This window comes from Oncorhynchus mykiss, chromosome 20 (genome assembly GCF_057628025.1).
Source record: "Oncorhynchus mykiss isolate SJ-2025 chromosome 20, ASM5762802v1, whole genome shotgun sequence".
Taxonomy (NCBI): domain Eukaryota; kingdom Metazoa; phylum Chordata; class Actinopteri; order Salmoniformes; family Salmonidae; genus Oncorhynchus; species Oncorhynchus mykiss.
In genome coordinates, this window is record NC_143041.1 from 17,929,510 (window position 1) to 17,948,717 (window position 19,208).

The 19,208-nt window shown below is 44.1% G+C and overlaps 1 protein-coding gene across 2 annotated transcripts; it reads right to left on the reverse strand.

Moving 5' to 3' along the window:
* Positions 1–166: 166 nt before the first annotated feature.
* LOC110499008 (leucine-rich glioma-inactivated protein 1) lies at positions 167–18,634 on the reverse strand. Of its 2 annotated transcripts, XM_090212424.1 has the most exons (9): positions 17,985–18,358; positions 17,683–17,754; positions 16,964–17,035; positions 16,798–16,869; positions 13,392–13,813; positions 7,276–7,347; positions 6,952–7,121; positions 1,772–1,936; positions 167–1,594 (listed from the first exon to the last, which is right to left on the reverse strand). In XM_090212424.1, the coding sequence occupies exons 6-9, from the start codon at positions 7,293–7,295 to the stop codon at positions 774–776; spliced, it is 1,176 nt and encodes a 391-aa protein (XP_090068550.1). In that variant the 5' UTR covers positions 7,296–7,347; positions 13,392–13,813; positions 16,798–16,869; positions 16,964–17,035; positions 17,683–17,754; positions 17,985–18,358; the 3' UTR covers positions 167–773. The 2 variants fall into 2 exon arrangements, with proteins under 2 accessions (XP_090068550.1, XP_021431469.3); XM_021575794.3 differs by lacking the exon at positions 13,392–13,813 and having other exon boundaries at positions 17,985–18,634.
* Positions 18,635–19,208: the final 574 nt, after the last annotated feature.

Consider the following 19,208-nt stretch of genomic DNA (forward strand, 5'->3'; position numbering starts at 1 on the left):
TTGGAACAGGGTCAAACACAGTTTCCATACGTTTGATACTGTTCCATTTATTCCATTCCAGCCATTACAATGGGCCCGTCCTCCTATAGCTCCTCCCACCAACCGCCACTAGTGTAGGCTAATGCAATTGTGGTGTTTTATTAAACAAGGACATGAAGATAACACATTTATGGTTTTATGAAATGTGTTTATTACTAGCCTACTACACATAAAATACAGCTAAAGTAAAAACAAAATACACTCTTACTACAGATTAGAATACACATGTTTTTTGTAGTATTGCAGTTATATATCTTGGCCTACATTAGGTTAAATTCAAAATGTAATTTCAAAATCTAAAACTAGCTCCATATGAAAGATATAACATGATTGGAGTGGTCCCCTCTACATACAAAATGCGGTATCGTATAAATTAATTGGCTCATTATAAAAACGTAAACATTTTATTTGGCAAATTGTTTGTCAATGAAATGTTCAATTTAACATTTGAGTTACATTTGAATGTATTCTCGTTATTTTCTTTACCTAAAGCACAGCTATTGTCGTAGTATAGGGCTTAGTTGCAGTCAGTCAACAATTGCTTTGTCTACAAGGAAGAAAAGAGGAGAGTGCTGTGAAAGAAAGGGATACAGTAGATGTTTCTAGCAAGGCATTCATCAGGAATTCTTATTAGTGGACTATATCATGCATATAGCCCTACAGTATAGTCATCCCCTCCAGTGTTATGTGATACTGCATTTATCAACTACACACTCCTTAATTGTTTTCATTAATTAATTATTACTCAGGTCAATCATTATGTGCTCGTATATCTGAGTTTTCCCTCTAAAGCTGGAGGCCAGCAGAAACTCTCTGTTGTCAATGGACACCACAGAGAATGCCCTTGGTGCCTGGATGTTCAGGTCCTGGAAGTGAACAAATTGGCCCCTCTTCAAATCCCACTGATAGACCTGCGTCAGTGAGTAGTCGCTGCCGAGGATGGCGTACTGCCAGTTGCCGATGGAGACTGGCTGGAAGACCATGGAGCCCCGCGAAGGCATTGTCTGTACCTCTTTGAACATGGCGCCGTCCCACCTCATCACCTTGGAGTCCCCAATAAAACGCGTCAGGCAGATGAAAAGATCACTCTTCACCTTGAAGTGCTTGACCGCATACACGTCCTCCATTTCGGGGATATCAGTGCGCCTGTCGAACTGCTTCAGACTCTTGCTCCACTGGTAGATGACAGGCCTCTGGGAACTGCTGGCTAGGATCAGATGGGGCTTTCCAGAGATCTCCAGGTACTCCACGTCTGTGTCACGGTACCAGAGATGGAGGGACTGGTGAGAGTAGAACCCATAGCCATTCCACTTGTACACTGTGGTATAACCGGCCTTGGAGCTGTCTGCGATCACGAAGAAGGACTCACCGTCTATGAGGAAAGTCTCAATGTCATTAGGTTTCCTGATTTTTAGGATGTCAATATCCTGGATTTTGATGAATTTGTTGGCTGAAATGTCCCGCTTGTAAATGTGAGAGCCACCAAAGAGCTGGGCTACGAAGATGAACAGCTGATTATCAATCACCATGGGTTTGCATACCACAGTGGATGTACCTGTAAAACAAGGACCAAAAAACAAAGTATTAGAACATAGGAACATGAAGTCAACATTTGCGAGAAACACTAAATACATATACACTATACATTTTTAGGATGCACAAGATATAGTACGCCACTGTATTCATGGCATATCATTTCGACATCTCGTGATATAAAATAAACATTGCTCACTTTGAATGCTGTCATAGGTTCTGAAAACAGTTTCAACGTGATCCCATTCCAGGAAGCTGCACGTTCCAGTAAAGGGCTGGGCAAACACAACAAATGTATCCATACCAAAGATAAAGGACTCCACTGAAATGGACTCAAACATCAGTGGCTGATAAGAGGCAAACTCTGCAATACAAAACAGATTTCATGTTTCAATGTTTATTCGACAAGTGCAAAACCGGTGTAAGACAGTACAGTGAAATTCTTACTTGAGAGCTATTTCCCAAAAATGAAGCAATAATAATGTAGATCATTGAAAATGGAATAAAAAAACAAGATGTATGATGTAAGTTGAACATAAGAATGCAAGTACAGTGCCTTCAGAAAGTGTTCACACCCCCTGACTGTTTCCACATTTGTTTGTGTTACAAAGTGAGACTAAAATGGATTAAATTGTCATTTTATTGTCCACTCAAAATACTCTAATGTCAAAGTAGAAGAAAAATTGAATACCCCTTTGAGCATGGTGAAGTTCTTAATTACACTTTGGATGGTGTATCAGTACACCCAGTCACTACAAAGATACAGGAGTCCTTCCTAACTCCGTTGCCGGAGAGGAAGGAAATCGCTCTGGGATTTTACCACAAGGCCAATGGTGATTTTAAAACAGTTACAGCGTTTAATGGCTGTGATAGGAAAAAACTGAGGATGGAAAAACAATATTGTAGTTACTCCACAATACAAAATTCAAAAGGCACTCGCACATCTGAGCTATCTTTTTTGAAGGTGCATGTACTGCGTATACTGACAGTCATAGACCGTTTTGCCAACATGAAAGAGAGGAGGAGGCATTGGCATTCACAGGGCCGGCTACAGGCATAAGCAAAATAAGCGGTCACTTAATTTTCATTTTTTGGAACTCCGTCATGGTCTCAAATTACTATTGAGAATAAGAATAGTAGAATACACCAGGTGCAATTTTTTACATGTGGTTTTGCATCCTTCAACAGTTTTTCTCTTAGTATGTCACTCACTGAAAAACACTCAATTAGCCATGCCAGCTAACAATTTGTAGATTGGTAGTTAATCTGGCTAGACTATCTAAACTTGTAGTATTTGTGGCCAAATACTGAAGGGAACGCAGGGCACATGCCCAGGGCCCTGACATCCAGGGGGCCCCCATTGATTTTGTCAGTCATTCTCACTCATATATCATATTAACATGGCATAAGTCATGACAAAATGTTTAGAATTGTAGGAAATTAGCATTTTTCTCTCTGCCCCATGGTAAAATTAGTCAAATTTACTTTCAATCCTAAATGTTTCTCACCGCTGTTAAGAGGGTGGCCACTAAAATGTCTTGCTGCAAGATGGGGGGGGGGGGGGGGCAACCAACTCTAGTTTAGGGTACCCAAAAGGCTAGAGTCGGCCCTGGACATTCATCTAATGTACAAGTAGGGTGAGTCAACATGTTTTTTCTTCTTGCTCGCACGGTGCACACACACACACACGCACACACACACACACACACACACACACACACACACACACACACACACACATACACACACACACACACACACACACACAGAGAAATCAACACCATGGACTGCCACATGTTATTTAGCAATGTTGATTGGACTAAAACGTTTTTGGTATCTTTAAGTTTGTTTTCACTGTATTAGACTAAGCATAAAATCGAATTTGTCACATGCTTCATAAACTAACAGTGAAATGCTTACTTACGAGCCCTTCCCAACAATGCAGAGAGAAATAAAAGAATAATAAATAATAACACGAGGAATAAATACACAATATTTTTAGAAATGTTTTGGCAGCGTTTACAGCCTCGAGTCTTCTTGGGTATGACGCTACAAGCTTGGCACACCTGTATTTTGGGAGTTTCTCCCATTCGTCTCTGCAGATCCTCTCAAACTCTGTCAGGTTAGATGGGGAGCGTCGCTGCACAGGTCTCTCCAGAGATGTTCGATCAGGTTCAAGTCCGGGCTCTGGCTGGACCACTCAAGAACATTCAGAGACTATTCCTGAAGCCACTGCTGTGTTGTCTTGGCTGGTTGTTGTCCTGTTGGAAGGTGAACCTTCTCCCCAGTCTGAGGTCCTGAGCGCTCTGGAGCAGGTTTTCATCAAGGATCTCTCTGTACTTTGCTTCGTTCATCTTTCCCTCGATCTTGACTAGTCTCCAAGTCCCTGCCACTGAAAAACATCCCCAAAGCATGATGCTGCCACCGACATGCTTCACCGTAGGAACGGTGCAAGGTTTCCTCCAGACGTGAAGCTTGGCATTCAGGTCAAAGAGTTCCATCTTGGTTTCATCAGACCAGAGTTTCTCATGGTCTGAGAGTCCTTTAGGTGCCTTTTGGCAAACTCCAGGTGGGCTGTCATGTACCTTTAACTGAGGAGTGGCTTCCGTCTGGCCGCTCTATCATAAAGGCCTGATTGGTGGAGTGCTGCAGAGATGTTTGTCCTTCTGGAAGGTTCTCCCATATCTACAGAGGAATTCTGGACCACTGTCAGTGACCATCGGGTTCTTGGTGACCTCTCTGACCAAGGCCCTTCTCCCCCTATTGCTCAGTTTGGCAAGGGCGGCCAGCTCTAGGAAGAGTATTGGTGGTTCTAAAATTCTTCCATTTGAGAATCATGGAGGCCACTGTGTTCTTGTGGACCTTCAATGCTGCTGACATTTTTTGGTACCCTTCACCAGATCTGTGCCTCGACACAATCCTGTCTCGGAGCTCTACGGGCAATTCCTTCAACCTGTGGACTTGGTTTTTGCTCTGACATCCACTGTCAACTGTTGGACCTTATATAGACATGTGTGTGCCTTTCCATATCATATCAAATCAATTTAATTTACTACAGATGGACTCCTCTATCAAGTTGTAGAAACATCACAAGGATGATCAATGGAAACAGGATGCACAATTTTGAGTCTCATAGCAAAGGGTCTGAATACTTATGTAAATAATGTATTTCTATTTTTTATTTTTAGTAAATAATGCAAAAATGTAGAAAAACCTGTTTTTGTGTAGATTGAAGATAGACATAAATAATTTAAAACTTTTTTGGAGACACCTGGACTAAGGTGTCTGGGATGATGGAGTTGATGTGTGCCATGACCAGCCTTTCAAAGCATTTTATGATTACAGATGTGAGTGCTACAGGGCCATAGTCATTGTGATAGGTAGCCTTTGAGTTCTTGGGAACAGGAATGATGGTGGTCAGCTTGAGACGTGGGGATTACAGACTGGGATCAGTAGAGGTTGAAAATGACTGTGAAGATGCCAGATGTTGTGAGAACCGTCTGGCCCCGTGGCCTTGCGAGTATTGAACAGATTAAAAGCTTTACTCACGTCGGCCTCAGAGCGAGATCACCCAGTCCAATGAAATGGCGGGGGCCCTCATGCACAGCTTGGTGTTGTTTTTATCGAAGCGTGCATAAAATGCATTGAGTTCGTCTGGTAGAGAGGCATCGTTGGGCAGATCACGGCTAGGCCTTCCTTTGTAATCTGTAATGGACTGTAGCCCCTGCCACATACGTCGAGTGTCAGAGCCGGTGTAATAGGATTCCCATATTGTCCTTTCGTCTGTTTGATGGCTTTGCGGAGGTTGTAGCGGAACTTCTTGTACGTGTTTGTGTCAGCCATAGTGCCGGGGTTGGCTGTGGTAGCCCTGTGTGTGCAATATTTCTGTCCTTTATTTTAGCACTTACCTCAGTGTTAATCCAGGGCTTTTGATTGGGGAAGCATCTGCAATGCGTTTCCTGATGAAGCCGGTGACTGTGGTTGCCAGCTCGTTGATGCTATCGGTGCAGTCCCAGAACATATTCCAGTCAGATCTAGGAAAGCAGTCCTGCAGTATAGCTTCCGCTTTGGGTATCATTTATCTACCGTCATTGTAAATAAATGTCCACGGAACGCATCACAGGTACTTCCTGTTTGAGCTTCTGTTTGTAAACAGGAAGCATGAGTCATGATCTGATTTGCCTAAGGGGGATCATGGTGGGCCTTGTATGCTTGCATGTGGGTTGAGTAACAGTGGTCTAGGACTTTATCGCCCTTAGTGGCAAAGGAGACGTGTTCATAGAAGTTGGGAATCAAGTGTCTTAGTGACACGGAAATAAAATTACTGGCACCAAGAAAAGCAGCCTCGTACAGTTCGTTAAGTGCCAGCTTGTTGTTGTAGTAGGCCTGAGGTGGAATATATACATCAACACTCTCGAGAGGTAGGAGGGTCTGCATTTCACCATCGTGGAAATTCCAAGACGGGTGAACAATACATTGTTGGTGATGAAGAGACTTACCCCTCCCCTTTTGATTTCCCTGAATCCAATGTCCTGTACGCTCAGTAAATGGAGAATCCACTGAGTTGGATAGCTGCGGGGGGTCTGAAAGCCATGTTTCAGAAAAACAGAATATTGCAGTTACGAGAGTCCCGTTGACAGCAAAGCTGCGATCAGTCTTCCATCTTATTATCAAGTGGCCAATAGAATACAGGGAAGTGGTCGCCGGTTTTCCCTTTGCCTTAGTCCCACCAGGATGCCCACTCTTCTCTTTTTCGCCTGCATTTCCTCTTGGGTATCCCGAAGATTGGGTCAGAGGTACACAAAGAGCCCAGGGCAGATGACTTGAAGTCGAAGTTGATAAGGATTACCATCACTACCAGAGAAGGCAACATTACTGGCATTCTTCCTTGGTGACTGTTTTTAGTGTTTGTAGGCTACTCTAGGTACATACTCTACAGTATTAGTGTTATCATTTTCACTTTATTCTGACTTGTAATTAATTTACAGTCTTTGAGTCTATTGTGTAATGGCCACTGCTGAATAGCATGAAGCAGCAGTGGTTAAGGAGATTAACATTGCAAGGTGTGCAATGCATAGTCACTTTAACTCTTCCTACATGTACATATTACCTCAATTACCTCGACTAACCTGTGCCCGAGCACATTGACTCTGTACCGGTACCCCCTGTATATAGCCTCGCAATTGTTATTTTACTGCTGCTCTTTAATTATTTGTTACTTTTATTTCTTATTTTTTACTCATCTATTTTTTCCTTAATTACATGTGTTTTTCTTAACTGCATTGTTGGTTAAGGGCTTGTAAGTAAGCATTTCACTGTTGTATTCGGCGCATGTGACAAATAACATTTTATTTTATTTTAAATAATTGCACCAATCACCTGCAGTTATGCAGTCAAAAGACCCGGGCACAAGGTCATTGATCAGTTTCCCTTGAAAAAGCGGGGGCCCACTGCAGAGGATCTGATCAACCATCGCATTGGTGGTATGCATCCACTCCACCAGCCACTTTAGTTTGCAGTCACATTCCAGGTTGTTCCCTTTCAGATCCCTGGTAAAACAGGTTAACACAGTATGCATAAATCAAAACCTGAATATTTTGAATGAAAATAAAACACTTTTTTTTGTTTTACATAAGTACACTTTAGATGGCGATGTTGCAGATTAAGCGGCTGGTTATGTGAAGAAAATAAAAAAATACTCACACTTTCACCAAAGCATCCATGCCCTTGAAAACATCTTTGGGTAATGTACCCAGGTTATTATAGGCCAGGCTCCTGATAAAAAATTTAAAAAAGGAAAACATTGTGTTTTAGACCACAAAATACAGTATGTCCTGAATCAACACAATACATTGTGTCTGACTTCTAAAAAGAGTTGTTCTTGGAACTCAGCATTATGTTTCCCCCCTGTCACTGCCCTGACTGTCACTTCGGTCCAGAATGAGTAAGGAGGAGAGGTTACAGAGCAGAAATCATGTTTTGTTTTGCACCCCAGGACATATTGTTCTTGGTTATAATTTGATTGTCAAGAGTACACAGTACACTCAGACAATCTACTGAAAATAGTGAAAGGCGATACATTCTTAGAATTACGATTCGACAAACTTATATGTCCACTCATGTTTGCCTTTTTTTTCTATACAAAGGAGTGTAGGGTAAAACGGGATGGTGGTGACACGGGACAGTTGTAACACTTGCAATTCCTCCAATCAGGAGCGAGGTAGAATCATATGATTCACTGTGCACATGCTCAGTTTAGTCCTGAATCCTTATGTGAAAAAGCAAGTCACTGTGATAAACTCTGCAAATTCTATTGACAGAAATCTGATTTTGAGGTAAGAAAGTCATTATTTTGACCGAATGTGTTTTTGTGATTGTATAAAAGTGTAGCTGTCATGTATTGTCATGTTGTGTCTTTCTGTCCTTTCCTTTCACCCTGTCTCCCTCTGCTGGTCGTACTAGGTTACCGTTTCTGTCCCTCTTTCCCCCAGCTGTTCCTTGTCTTCTCTGACTACCTCATTCACCCCTTTTCCCACCTGTTCCCTTTTTCCCTCTGATTAGGTCCCTATATCTCTCTCTGTTTCTGCTCCTGTCTTTGTCGGATTCTTGTTTGTGTGTCTCATGCCTGAACCAGACTATCATCGTGTTTGCTGCAACCTTGTCCTGTCCTGTCGGAATCTACCTGTCCATCTGAGCCCACGTGTGTTCATCATTAAAGAAACTCTGTTTGTTAATTCGCTTTTGGGTCCTCATTCACGCACCTGACAGAAGAATCCGACCAAGAATGGACCCAGCGACTTCGGATCCTCTCCACTCAGCCGTCGAGATCCAGGGAGCGATGCTAGGCAGACACGAGCAGGAATTGTCTGCTGCTCGACATGCCGTTGAGACCCTGGCCACCCAAGTCTCCAACCTCACAGAACAGGTTCACCATCTCCGCCTCGATCCACCGGCCACTTCCAGGGCTTTCGAATCTCCGGAGCCCAGAATCAATAACCCGCCGTGTTACTCTGGGGAGCCCACTGAATGCCGCTCGTTCCTCACCCAGTGTGATATTGTGTTTTCTCTCCAGCCCAACACTTACGCCAGGAGCACTGCTCGTGTCGCCTACGTCATATCTCTCCTTACTGGACGGGCTCGTGAGTGGGGCACGGCAATCTGGGAGGCAAGGGCTGAGTGTACTAACCAGTATCAGGACTTTAAGGAGGAGATGATACGGGTTTTTGATCGATCTGTTTTTGGGGAGGAGGCTTCCAGGGCCCTGTCTTCCCTATGTCAAGGCAATCGATCCATAACAGACTACTCTATTGAGTTTCGCACTCTTGCTGCCTCCAGTGGCTGGAACGAGCCGGCTTTGCTCGCTCGTCTTCTGGAGGGTCTCCGCGCAGAGGTAAAGGATGAGATTCTCTCCCGGGAGGTTCCTTCCAGCGTGGATTCCTTGATTGAACTCGCTATTCGCATTGAGCGACGGGTTGATCTTCGTCACCGAGCTCGTGGAAAGGAGCTCGCGTTCTCCGTTGCCCCCCTCTCCGCATCACTACCATCTTCCTCTGCCGGCTCGGGAGCTGAGCCTATGCAGCTGGGAGGTATCCGCATCTCGACTAAGGAGAGGGAACGGAGAATCACCAACCGCCTCTGTCTCTATTGCGGTTCTGCTGGTCATTTTGTCACTTCATGTCCAGTAAAAGCCAGAGCTCATTAGTAAGCGGAGGGCTACTGGTGAGCGCTACTACTCCTGTCTCTCCTTCAAGATCCTGCACTACCTTGTCGGTCCATCTACGCTGGACCGGTTCGTCAGCTTCCTGCAGTGCCTTAATAGACTCTGGGGCGGAGGGCTGTTTTATGGACGAGACCTGGGCTCGGGAACATGACATTCCTCTCAGACAGTTAAGGGAGTCCACGGCCTTGTTCGCCCTGGATGGTAGTCCTCTCCCCAGGATTCAGCGTGAGACGCTACCTTTAACCCTCACTGTTTCTGGTAATCATAGCGAAACCATTTCTTTTTTAATTTTTCGTTCACCTTTTACACCTGTTGTTTTGGGCCATCCCTGGCTAGTTTGTCATAATCCTTCCATTAATTGGTCTAGTAATTCTATCCTCTCCTGGAACGTCTCTTGTCATGTGAAATGTTTAATGTCTGCTATCCCTCCTGTTTCCTCTGTCTCTTCTTCACAGGAGGAGCCTGGTGATTTGACAGGGGTGCCGGAGGAATATCACGATCTGCGCACGGTGTTCAGTCGGTCCAGGGCCACCTCTCTTCCTCCACACCGGTCGTATGATTGTAGTATTGATCTCCTTCCGGGAACCACTCCCCCCCGGGGTAGACTATACTCTCTGTCGGCTCCCGAACGTAAGGCTCTCGAGGATTATTTGTCTGTAGCTCTTGACGCCGGTACCATAGTCCCCTCCTCCTCTCCCGCCGGAGCGGGGGTTTTTTTTGTCAAGAAGAAGGACGGGTCTCTGCGCCCCTGCATAGATTATCGAGGGCTGAATGACATAACAGTGAAGAATCGTTATCCGCTTCCTCTTATGTCTTCAGCCTTCGAGATCCTGCAGGGAGCCAGGTTTTTCACTAAGTTGGACCTTCGTAACGCTTACCATCTCGTGCGCATCAGGGAGGGGGACGAGTGGAAGACGGCGTTTAACACTCCGTTAGGGCACTTTGAATACCGGGTTCTTCCTTTCGGCCTCGCTAACGCTCCAGCTGTCTTTCAGGCATTAGTCAATGATGTCCTGAGAGACATGCTGAACATCTTTGTTTTCGTTTACCTTGACGATATCCTGATTTTTTCACCGTCACTCCAGATTCATGTTCAGCACGTTCGACGTGTCCTCCAGCGCCTTTTAGAGAATTGTCTTTTTGTGAAGGCTGAGAAGTGCACTTTTCATGCCTCCTCCGTCACATTTCTCGGTTCTGTTATTTCCGCTGAAGGCATTAAGATGGATCCCGCTAAGGTCCAAGCTGTCATTGATTGGCCCGCCCCTAAGTCACGCGTCGAGCTGCAGCGCTTTCTCGGCTTCGCGAACTTCTATCGTCGTTTCATCCGTAATTTCGGTCAGGTGGCAGCTCCTCTCACAGCCCTTACTTCTGTCAAGACGTGCTTTAAGTGGTCCGTTTCCGCCCAGGGAGCTTTTGATCTCCTCAAGAATCGTTTTACATCCGCTCCTATCCTTGTTACACCTGACGTCTCTAGACAGTTCGTTGTCGAGGTTGACGCGTCAGAGGTGGGCGTGGGAGCCATTCTTTCTCAGCGCTCCCTCTCTGACGACAAGGTCCACCCATGCGCGTATTTTTCTCATCGCCTGTCGCCGTCGGAACGTAACTATGATGTGGGAAACCGCGAACTGCTCGCCATCCGGTTAGCCCTAGGCGAATGGCGACAGTGGTTGGAGGGGGCGACCGTTCCTTTTGTCATTTGGACTGACCATAGGAACCTTGAGTACATCCGTTCTGCCAAACGACTTAATGCGCGTCAGGCGCGTTGGGCGCTGTTTTTCGCTCGTTTCGAGTTCGTGATTTCTTATCGTCCGGGCTCTAAGAACACCAAGCCTGATGCTTTATCTCGTCTCTTCAGTTCTTCAGTAGCCTCCACTGACCCCGAGGGGATTCTCCCTGAGGGGCGTGTTGTCGGGTTGACTGTCTGGGGAATTGAGAGGCAGGTAAAGCAAGCGCTCACTCACACTCCGTCGCCGCGCGCTTGTCCTAGGAACCTTCTTTTCGTTCCCGTTCCTACTCGTCTGGCCGTTCTTCAGTGGGCTCACTCTGCCAAGTTAGCCGGCCACCCTGGCGTTCGGGGTACGCTTGCTTCCATTCGCCAGCGTTTTTGGTGGCCCACCCGGGAGCATGACACGCGTCGTTTCGTGGCTGCTTGTTCGGTCTGCGCGCAGACTAAGTCCGGTAACTCCCCTCCTGCCGGCCGTCTCAGGCCGCTTCCCATTCCCTCTCGACCGTGGTCTCACATCGCCTTAGATTTTGTCACCGGACTGCCTTCGTCAGCGGGGAAGACTGTTATTCTTACGGTTGTCGATAGGTTCTCTAAGGCGGCTCATTTCATTCCCCTTGCTAAGCTTCCTTCTGCTAAAGAGACGGCACAAATCATCATCGAGAATGTTTTCAGAATTCATGGCCTTCCGTCAGACGTCGTTTCGGACAGAGGTCCGCAATTCACGTCTCAATTTTGGAGGGAGTTTTGCCGTTTGATTGGGGCTTCCGTCAGTCTCTCTTCCGGCTTTCACCCCCAGTCTAACGGTCAAGCAGAACGGGCCAATCAGACTATTGGTCGCATCTTACGCAGTCTTTCTTTTCGCAACCCTGCGTCTTGGTCAGAACAGCTCCCCTGGGCAGAATACGCCCACAACTCGCTTCCTTCGTCTGCGACCGGGCTATCTCCTTTTCAGAGTAGCCTCGGGTACCAGCCTCCGCTGTTCTCATCTCAGTTCGCCGAGTCCAGCGTCCCCTCCGCTCAGGCTTTTGTCCAACGTTGCGAGCGCACCTGGAAGAGGGTCAGGTCTGCACTTTGCCGTTATAGGACGCAGACTGTGAGGGCTGCTAATAAGCGTAGAACTAAGAGTCCTAGATATTGTCGCGGTCAGAGAGTTTGGCTCTCCACTCAGAACCTTCCCCTTAAGACGGCTTCTCGCAAGTTGACCCCGCGGTTCATTGGTCCGTTCCGTATTTCTCGGGTCATTAATCCTGTCGCAGTTCGACTTCTTCTTCCGCGATACCTTCGTCGCGTCCACCCGGTCTTCCATGTCTCCTGTATCAAGCCCGTTCTTCGCGCCCCCGCTCGTCTTCCCCCCCCCCCCCCCATCCTTGTCGAGGGCGCACCCATCTACAGGGTCCGTAGGATTTTGGACATGCGTCCTCGGGGCCGTGGTCACCAGTACCTCGTAGATTGGGAGGGGTACGGTCCTGAGGAGAGGAGTTGGGTTCCCTCTCGGGACGTGCTGGACCGTGCGCTGATCGAGGATTTCCTCCGTTGCCGCCAGGTTTCCTCCTCGAGTGCGCCAGGAGGCGCTCGGTGAGTGGGGGGGTACTGTCATGTATTGTCATGTTGTGTCTTTCTGTCCTTTCCTTTCACCCTGTCTCCCTCTGCTGGTCGTACTAGGTTACCGTTTCTGTCCCTCTTTCCCCCAGCTGTTCCTTGTCTTCTCTGACTACCTCATTCACCCCTTTTCCCACCTGTTCCCTTTTTCCCTCTGATTAGGTCCCTATATCTCTCTCTGTTTCTGCTCCTGTCTTTGTCGGATTCTTGTTTGTGTGTCTCATGCCTGAACCAGACTATCATCGTGTTTGCTGCAACCTTGTCCTGTCCTGTCGGAATCTACCTGTCCATCTGAGCCCACGTGTGTTCATCATTAAAGAAACTCTGTTTGTTAATTCGCTTTTGGGTCCTCATTCACGCACCTGACAGTAGCTTCATTCACCAAACTTATATCAGGTTTATAACCAGTCTGTGTAGAGATATTTGATGCAAGTTAGCAATGGTAAAGTTTTAACATTTAGCTAAAATGGAAGCTAGCTAATGGCTGCAAGGGTCAGGGTTGGTTGTAACATGTTACAATTAACCCCGACTAAAACTGGATGTTTTTGGTACATGTTTTCTTTTACTTTCAGCATGCCTAGATCATGGAAGAGAAAGACAGACAGGGGAGGACCTCTCCACACTTTGAAAATAACGTAAAATGATGTAACAGAGCAGGGGGAATCAATCAGATCAGTTGCAAAGTTGTATGGCATATGTCATGTGATGCTGTGCAGATTCTGCAAAGAGAGAAAGAAACCACTGGAGAAGGGGTCGAGAGAGCTTGTAGGCTACCGTAGTGGAAACAGGGTCTTCGTTGACGAGCAGGAGCAGAAGTTGTCAAGAGTATCTCTTGAGGGCAGCTGATTTATGCCCACTGTGCCCACTGCTATCCAGGCCACCTCTCCAGCTGCCTCCCAGGCCACCTCTCCAGCTGCCTTCCAGGCCACCTCTCCAGCTGCCTTCCAGGCCACCTCTCCAGCTGCCTTCCAGGCCACCTCTCCAGCTGCCTTCCAGGCCACCTCTCCAGCTGCCTTCCAGGCCACCTCTCCAGCTGCCTTCTAGGCCATCTTTCCAGCTGCCTTCCAGGCCACCTCTCCAGCTGCCTTCCAGGCCAACTCTCTAGGCCAGGTGGAAACGCCTGATTACTCTTCTGATTTCAACCCAGTTGATGTACCCATTCAATCACTCGGAAGGCAAAACAAATGTTGCTCTTCCTAAAAGAAAAACAGATCGAAAGAAGAAAGCCAAAACAAACCACACCAAACAACAACAAAAACTGTCCTGCTTCAGAAAAAAAATAAAAAATAAAGCAGATTGAACCAGAAGATTCAGATTCCTTCATCGAGGAAAAGTTCTGCATGGTGTGCATGGAGCACTTTAACAATTCCAAGTCCGAGGAGGTCTGGTTGCAGTGCTAGGAATGCAAATTATGTAGGCACCAAGCCTGTACCACTGTCGCAACTGTGACTGATTAAATGTTCAACATACAATCACACACACACCAGAAATGTTCAGGTGTTTAGTTTAGCCTAGTTGTTGTCTGGTTGAGAAAGACCATTTAGTGGAGGGTTAAATAACATGCCTAGTTAAAAAAAAATACAAATTAACATTTTTATTATTTATATTTATTATTATTTCTGCCAAACAAAATGTTAAACATGGCAATGTTGCTCTCATGGTCTCAATGAAGGCGTTCAAAAATGTGTTGCATGTCATGATTTATGAACTTTTTCAATCTGTTACAATTCACCTCAAGCACTTTTACAACTAACCCAGATCATGGGGTAGATTGTAACACTTCACTCCTTGTATTTAAGACAACACCATGCATTTGCAGTTTGTATATATAATAAAGTGTTACAACCATCCCCGGTCTCCCCTATTAGCAAATATTCTGAAATGAAAACTGGAAGTATTCCCAGTCAGAGAGGTCACCAAGTTTACATAGACCCACCACAGTGTCCTTTGGCAACTTGATATGGCAGAAGTGAAGGAGGCTAACCTTGCTTAATATCACTGAAATAGGATTTGCATCATATGCAGTTTTCACAATAATACAATTGAGGTACATTTGCTTAATATTTGAATGTACCTATGGGAGGCCTCAGTGAACAATGGTTTTGATAATGCTATGCACCATGGGAAAAGCAACAGAGGTGCGGACTAGAGTCACATGACTTTGACTTGAGTCGGACTCAAGTCACAAATTTGATGACTTGAGACTGGATTTGGAAACTCAAGACGTGGATCTCAACTTTGCCTTGAGACTGATGACTTGAAATGATCTGGCCAGGTTGTGTAATGTTTTGTCATTCATTTTGTGGGACACTTACTCTCCATGCAGCCAGAGACGTTTGACCAATGACCAGACATCAGCATTGGCGAGCAAAGGCACATTTCCCGATTAGTGACCATAAAGCACTTGTTTCATTTTCTCTGGTTTTGTTTGTCAAAAAACTGAGTAGCCTGCATTCATATTATCCATATAAAATACAGTTTAGCAATCTGCAACGGATCTTTGCCAGAACAATAGGCTACCTGGTGATTTAATTGTTAATTTTCATATTTCAGATGATAGGCCTTGGTTGGGTGAATTATATACCTCAGTGGTGGGTACTGGTTATATGTCTAAAGATAACTAACCTAGCACTTCCTTCAATACTTATAGGATGAAGATGTAACATATTAAATCAAGAACGATATTTATGAGGAAGAAAAAGGCTACAGACAGACCATGCCTTCCAACTGATCCTCAACCTCCGCTGCATAGGTGATAGGTGAGAATTGTCTGTTAATTGAAGGATTAGAATATTCCGCCTTGAAACATATAATTGTATGGAATTGATTATAATGTATGAAATCATAATCAATAAATGTGTAGTCCTAGTCAGAATTAGGGTAAAACAATATGTCTTTATGGTATTCTAAACACACTGTCTCAGCTTGGTGCTGACCTGACTAGAGATTTGGGAGAGAACGGGGAGTACGTCTCAAGGACAAAGTCACTCTCTCTGTCGGCTGGGAAGTGAGACAGACAGTGTGTGCGTAGCAGGACATGTGTATGCGTATGTTTGTGTGTATGTGTGGGCGTGAGAAGTCAGTATAAAATAAATAGATTTGTATTCTTGACTTCAGAACGTTCCCGTGAATAAACATTTAACTTTGGTAGACTGGGCCTCTGTCTGTTTTCGTTTCTATCAGTATCTTACAAATCCTGATAAAACAGACTGAGGGTATCATAATTGAATTGGTAAATGAACAAGAGTATAGAATTCTCCTGACAATAGGCTACAGGTAGGCGGTGACATTGCAAACATGATTTACGTTCAGCTCAAAATGCTGGTGGAAAACATCGTTTATTTGTGTATATTGCGTTTAAAAAATGCAGCACCGTTTACGGCTGTAATGACAGACAACATTCGCGCAGCGATTGTGCGCGCTGGTTCGACCTGTGTGCGTGCGCTTGCTTATACGTGATCACCAAACAATTTTTGGAACTGCATGTATGGCAATCCTCTCCCTACAATTTGACGCAAATCAGCAATATGTTCGCTCGTTCATAGGTTCACAAACTCTTTGATCCGCAACCTCTAAAAATGCGTGTTTCAAAGCTTGAGAACCTATGATTTGCTGTAAGCTATAGGATCGGGTGCGTTGGATTGTCATATGCAGCTCCAAAATTGTTCGGTGATCAAAAATATTAGGCTAACAGTTTACTTTGCAATCTCACCCGCAATTTGGCATCAAGCAACAATTACTAGCATAGGCCTACGGTTCTTTTGGTAAGTCAATATGGCTTGAAATGCATAATTTACTTATGAAGCTTGCATTTGGAATTTGTTTTTTTTAATGAATTATTACATCATCAAAATGTGTTGTAGACAAAATAATGAAAAAGACTTGTCTGGTAGCCTCAATTGACAAATATTTGTATTTGAACAAGTCATTGCATGTATAGATATTTTTTTAAATCTTGATTTGAGACTTGACTTAATAAAAAAACGTGTGACTAAGAATGCACGTCTTGGACGTTCTACTTGGGACTCAATTTGAGACTCAGACCTTGAGACTAGCTTGTGACTCGAAAAATGTTCAAGTATGGTTAACACAATATGCAAATGACACAAGTCCATTGTTCTAACACATTTTACATGATTTCGGATTGTAATTAAGTAAAAAATGACATTCTTATACTTACAGGTGTATAACTGCTTTTAGGCCCCGGAATGCATATTGTGATATTGTTGCAATTTTGTTGTTTTCGATAAACCTGTGAATGAGTTAACATTTAATAACATATTTTGAGATTTAATCATCATATGATGCATTTGAGGATCGTATCCAATAGAGAGAGTACAACTCACAGGTACTCCAGATGCGGTAGACCTAGGAATGCATCCTCATCAATTGAGTCAAATGTGTTGGCAGTGAATAGGCTGTTAAGAAAATAGTTTACATTCCATCATTTCTATAACATTTTTGCTTTTACTCACACTTGAATATAAATATTTCACATTGTGGTTGAGTTTCCAAGCAACCCACTGCTAAAAAAAATGTGAACCACTTCATTTTCATGTAGCCTAATCCTTCTGTTCACACTTGTAATGTTTTCTTACTCTGCGTTTCCAAAACAACTCTGTTTCACAAGCCTATAACAATAACATATGTGGTCCCAACATAACTTGTCATAACATAGCCTATTCAGTATTATTAATATTGCCCACAAACTCTTGACTCATTTTGCATCATTAGGCATGAGGGAAACCACCATGCCACAAATGCATGTTTTCCTGAAATGTTTTCACACTGTAGCCTATCATGGTGAGATATGGGTGGGTCCTCAGACAATCGATTTACTGCAGTGGAGTAACAGTATTCCCGAGAAAAGTTTTTGGTTTCATTTCATTGGGCAGCTTTTATTTGAGCTAAGCAGCCAATATCCTACGCCCCACTGAGTTCATGTAGTGTGTTATTACATAATCCTGCTCTTCCTCTGAGGGAGCAGAGCTGTGCTATGTTAATGCACATGGACCATCATGTTAACGTATATTATAAAACGTCGTTTAGTAACGTCAAAACTCACAGAAGATGTAGCGCTGGGGAGTGTAAGAAGCTTCCTCCAGTGATTTGGGTGAATCCTGATTTGAGAAAAGATCTGAATAGAAACATGGTACAAAAGATTCACGTTATTGATAATATATCAACCATTTAATTTGATTGTAGCCGTACATTATTTAAATTAGCTGCTTTGTTTACGGTGTTATTTATTCCATTCAACATGTTCCTAATACTCGACAAAAGAGAGATCATACGATATCCCCATCATAATGCCATTGCCAATATTATTATTTAAATAATTTACAATATTTAATTCCAAGCACTTACAAGGAAAAGACATCAGGTGGAAAGCTGTGAGGGACCGATCTTATATTTTCACACAATGCATTATCTTTGGTGCACGTACAAGATGCGGGGCATCTAGGTTGCTTCACTCTTCTGCTCTCCGCTAAAAGCAGGATGGTGGCGACGCAAAGCAAGACCGTGCATTCTTTCAGGGTTTTGTTTCCATATCCCATCCTTTTGGTGCTCTCTGGTGACAACCAGTCCGTCGAAGATTTCTGAACATGAACCTCAATTAAATATCCAAACTTAAAATGTTTCAATGTCAAATCTTGAATGTCTGTATTTGCTTCGAGTTATGCAGTGATGCATGCAGCTTGTATCTCAATGACCAGGCACTCATCCAAAAGATTCGTTCTGCAAGGCGCAGTATGTAAATGCAGGACAGGGAAAATACGGCAAACGTCACCGATCCTTGGACGGATTAAAATCCTCCAAAATACGTTGTCATTCCAAAAGTGAAAATGTACACAATGTAGGCTACACAATTTTATATTGTATATTTTTGTAACTAGGTTGGCTCTGTGTTTTATTATGAAGCTCTGACTGAGCATCTATTTGGCTTGTGCATATATATAAGAAACGATGAAAGCCTCAGTCCCCTTAGAGAGAGCTCAGAGAGCTGCGCTTATTTTATGGCTAGGTGGTATGGAGCCCCACAGTGGAGGTGTCCTAGTACCCATAAAACGTAGCTGTTGAACAGGAAAATGGTTCCAATTGTTTTTCCACCATTCATTTTTTCCATAGGGGACTTTAGAAACACTTAAAACAAGGATTTTGTTTCGTATAGGCTAACCCTGGCGTAACGTTTTCATAACCATGTACATTTCTCTCGGACAATGTGACTTATCAAAATAATTGGCTTTATATACACTCAGATTTGAAAATGCTAATTAGCATCGAAGTAGACTTCACACAAGACTACTTAAGACTATTTAAATAAATGTAGCCAATTATTCATTACTACATTTAGCTAACATTTAGCTAACATTTTATCATTAATACAGAGATTCTTACCTTTGCCTCGATTCAGTCTTCTTCAGATCATCATGGCATTTGTAATTCTTTATGAAAGCCACATTAGCAGCTAATTAGCATTTTTTTTTGGGGGGGGGGGGTAAATACAGGCAAATATATTGATAAGTCACTTTGTCCTAAAGAGATTTACACGGTTCTCAAAATGTCACGCCGGGGTACGCCTACACATTA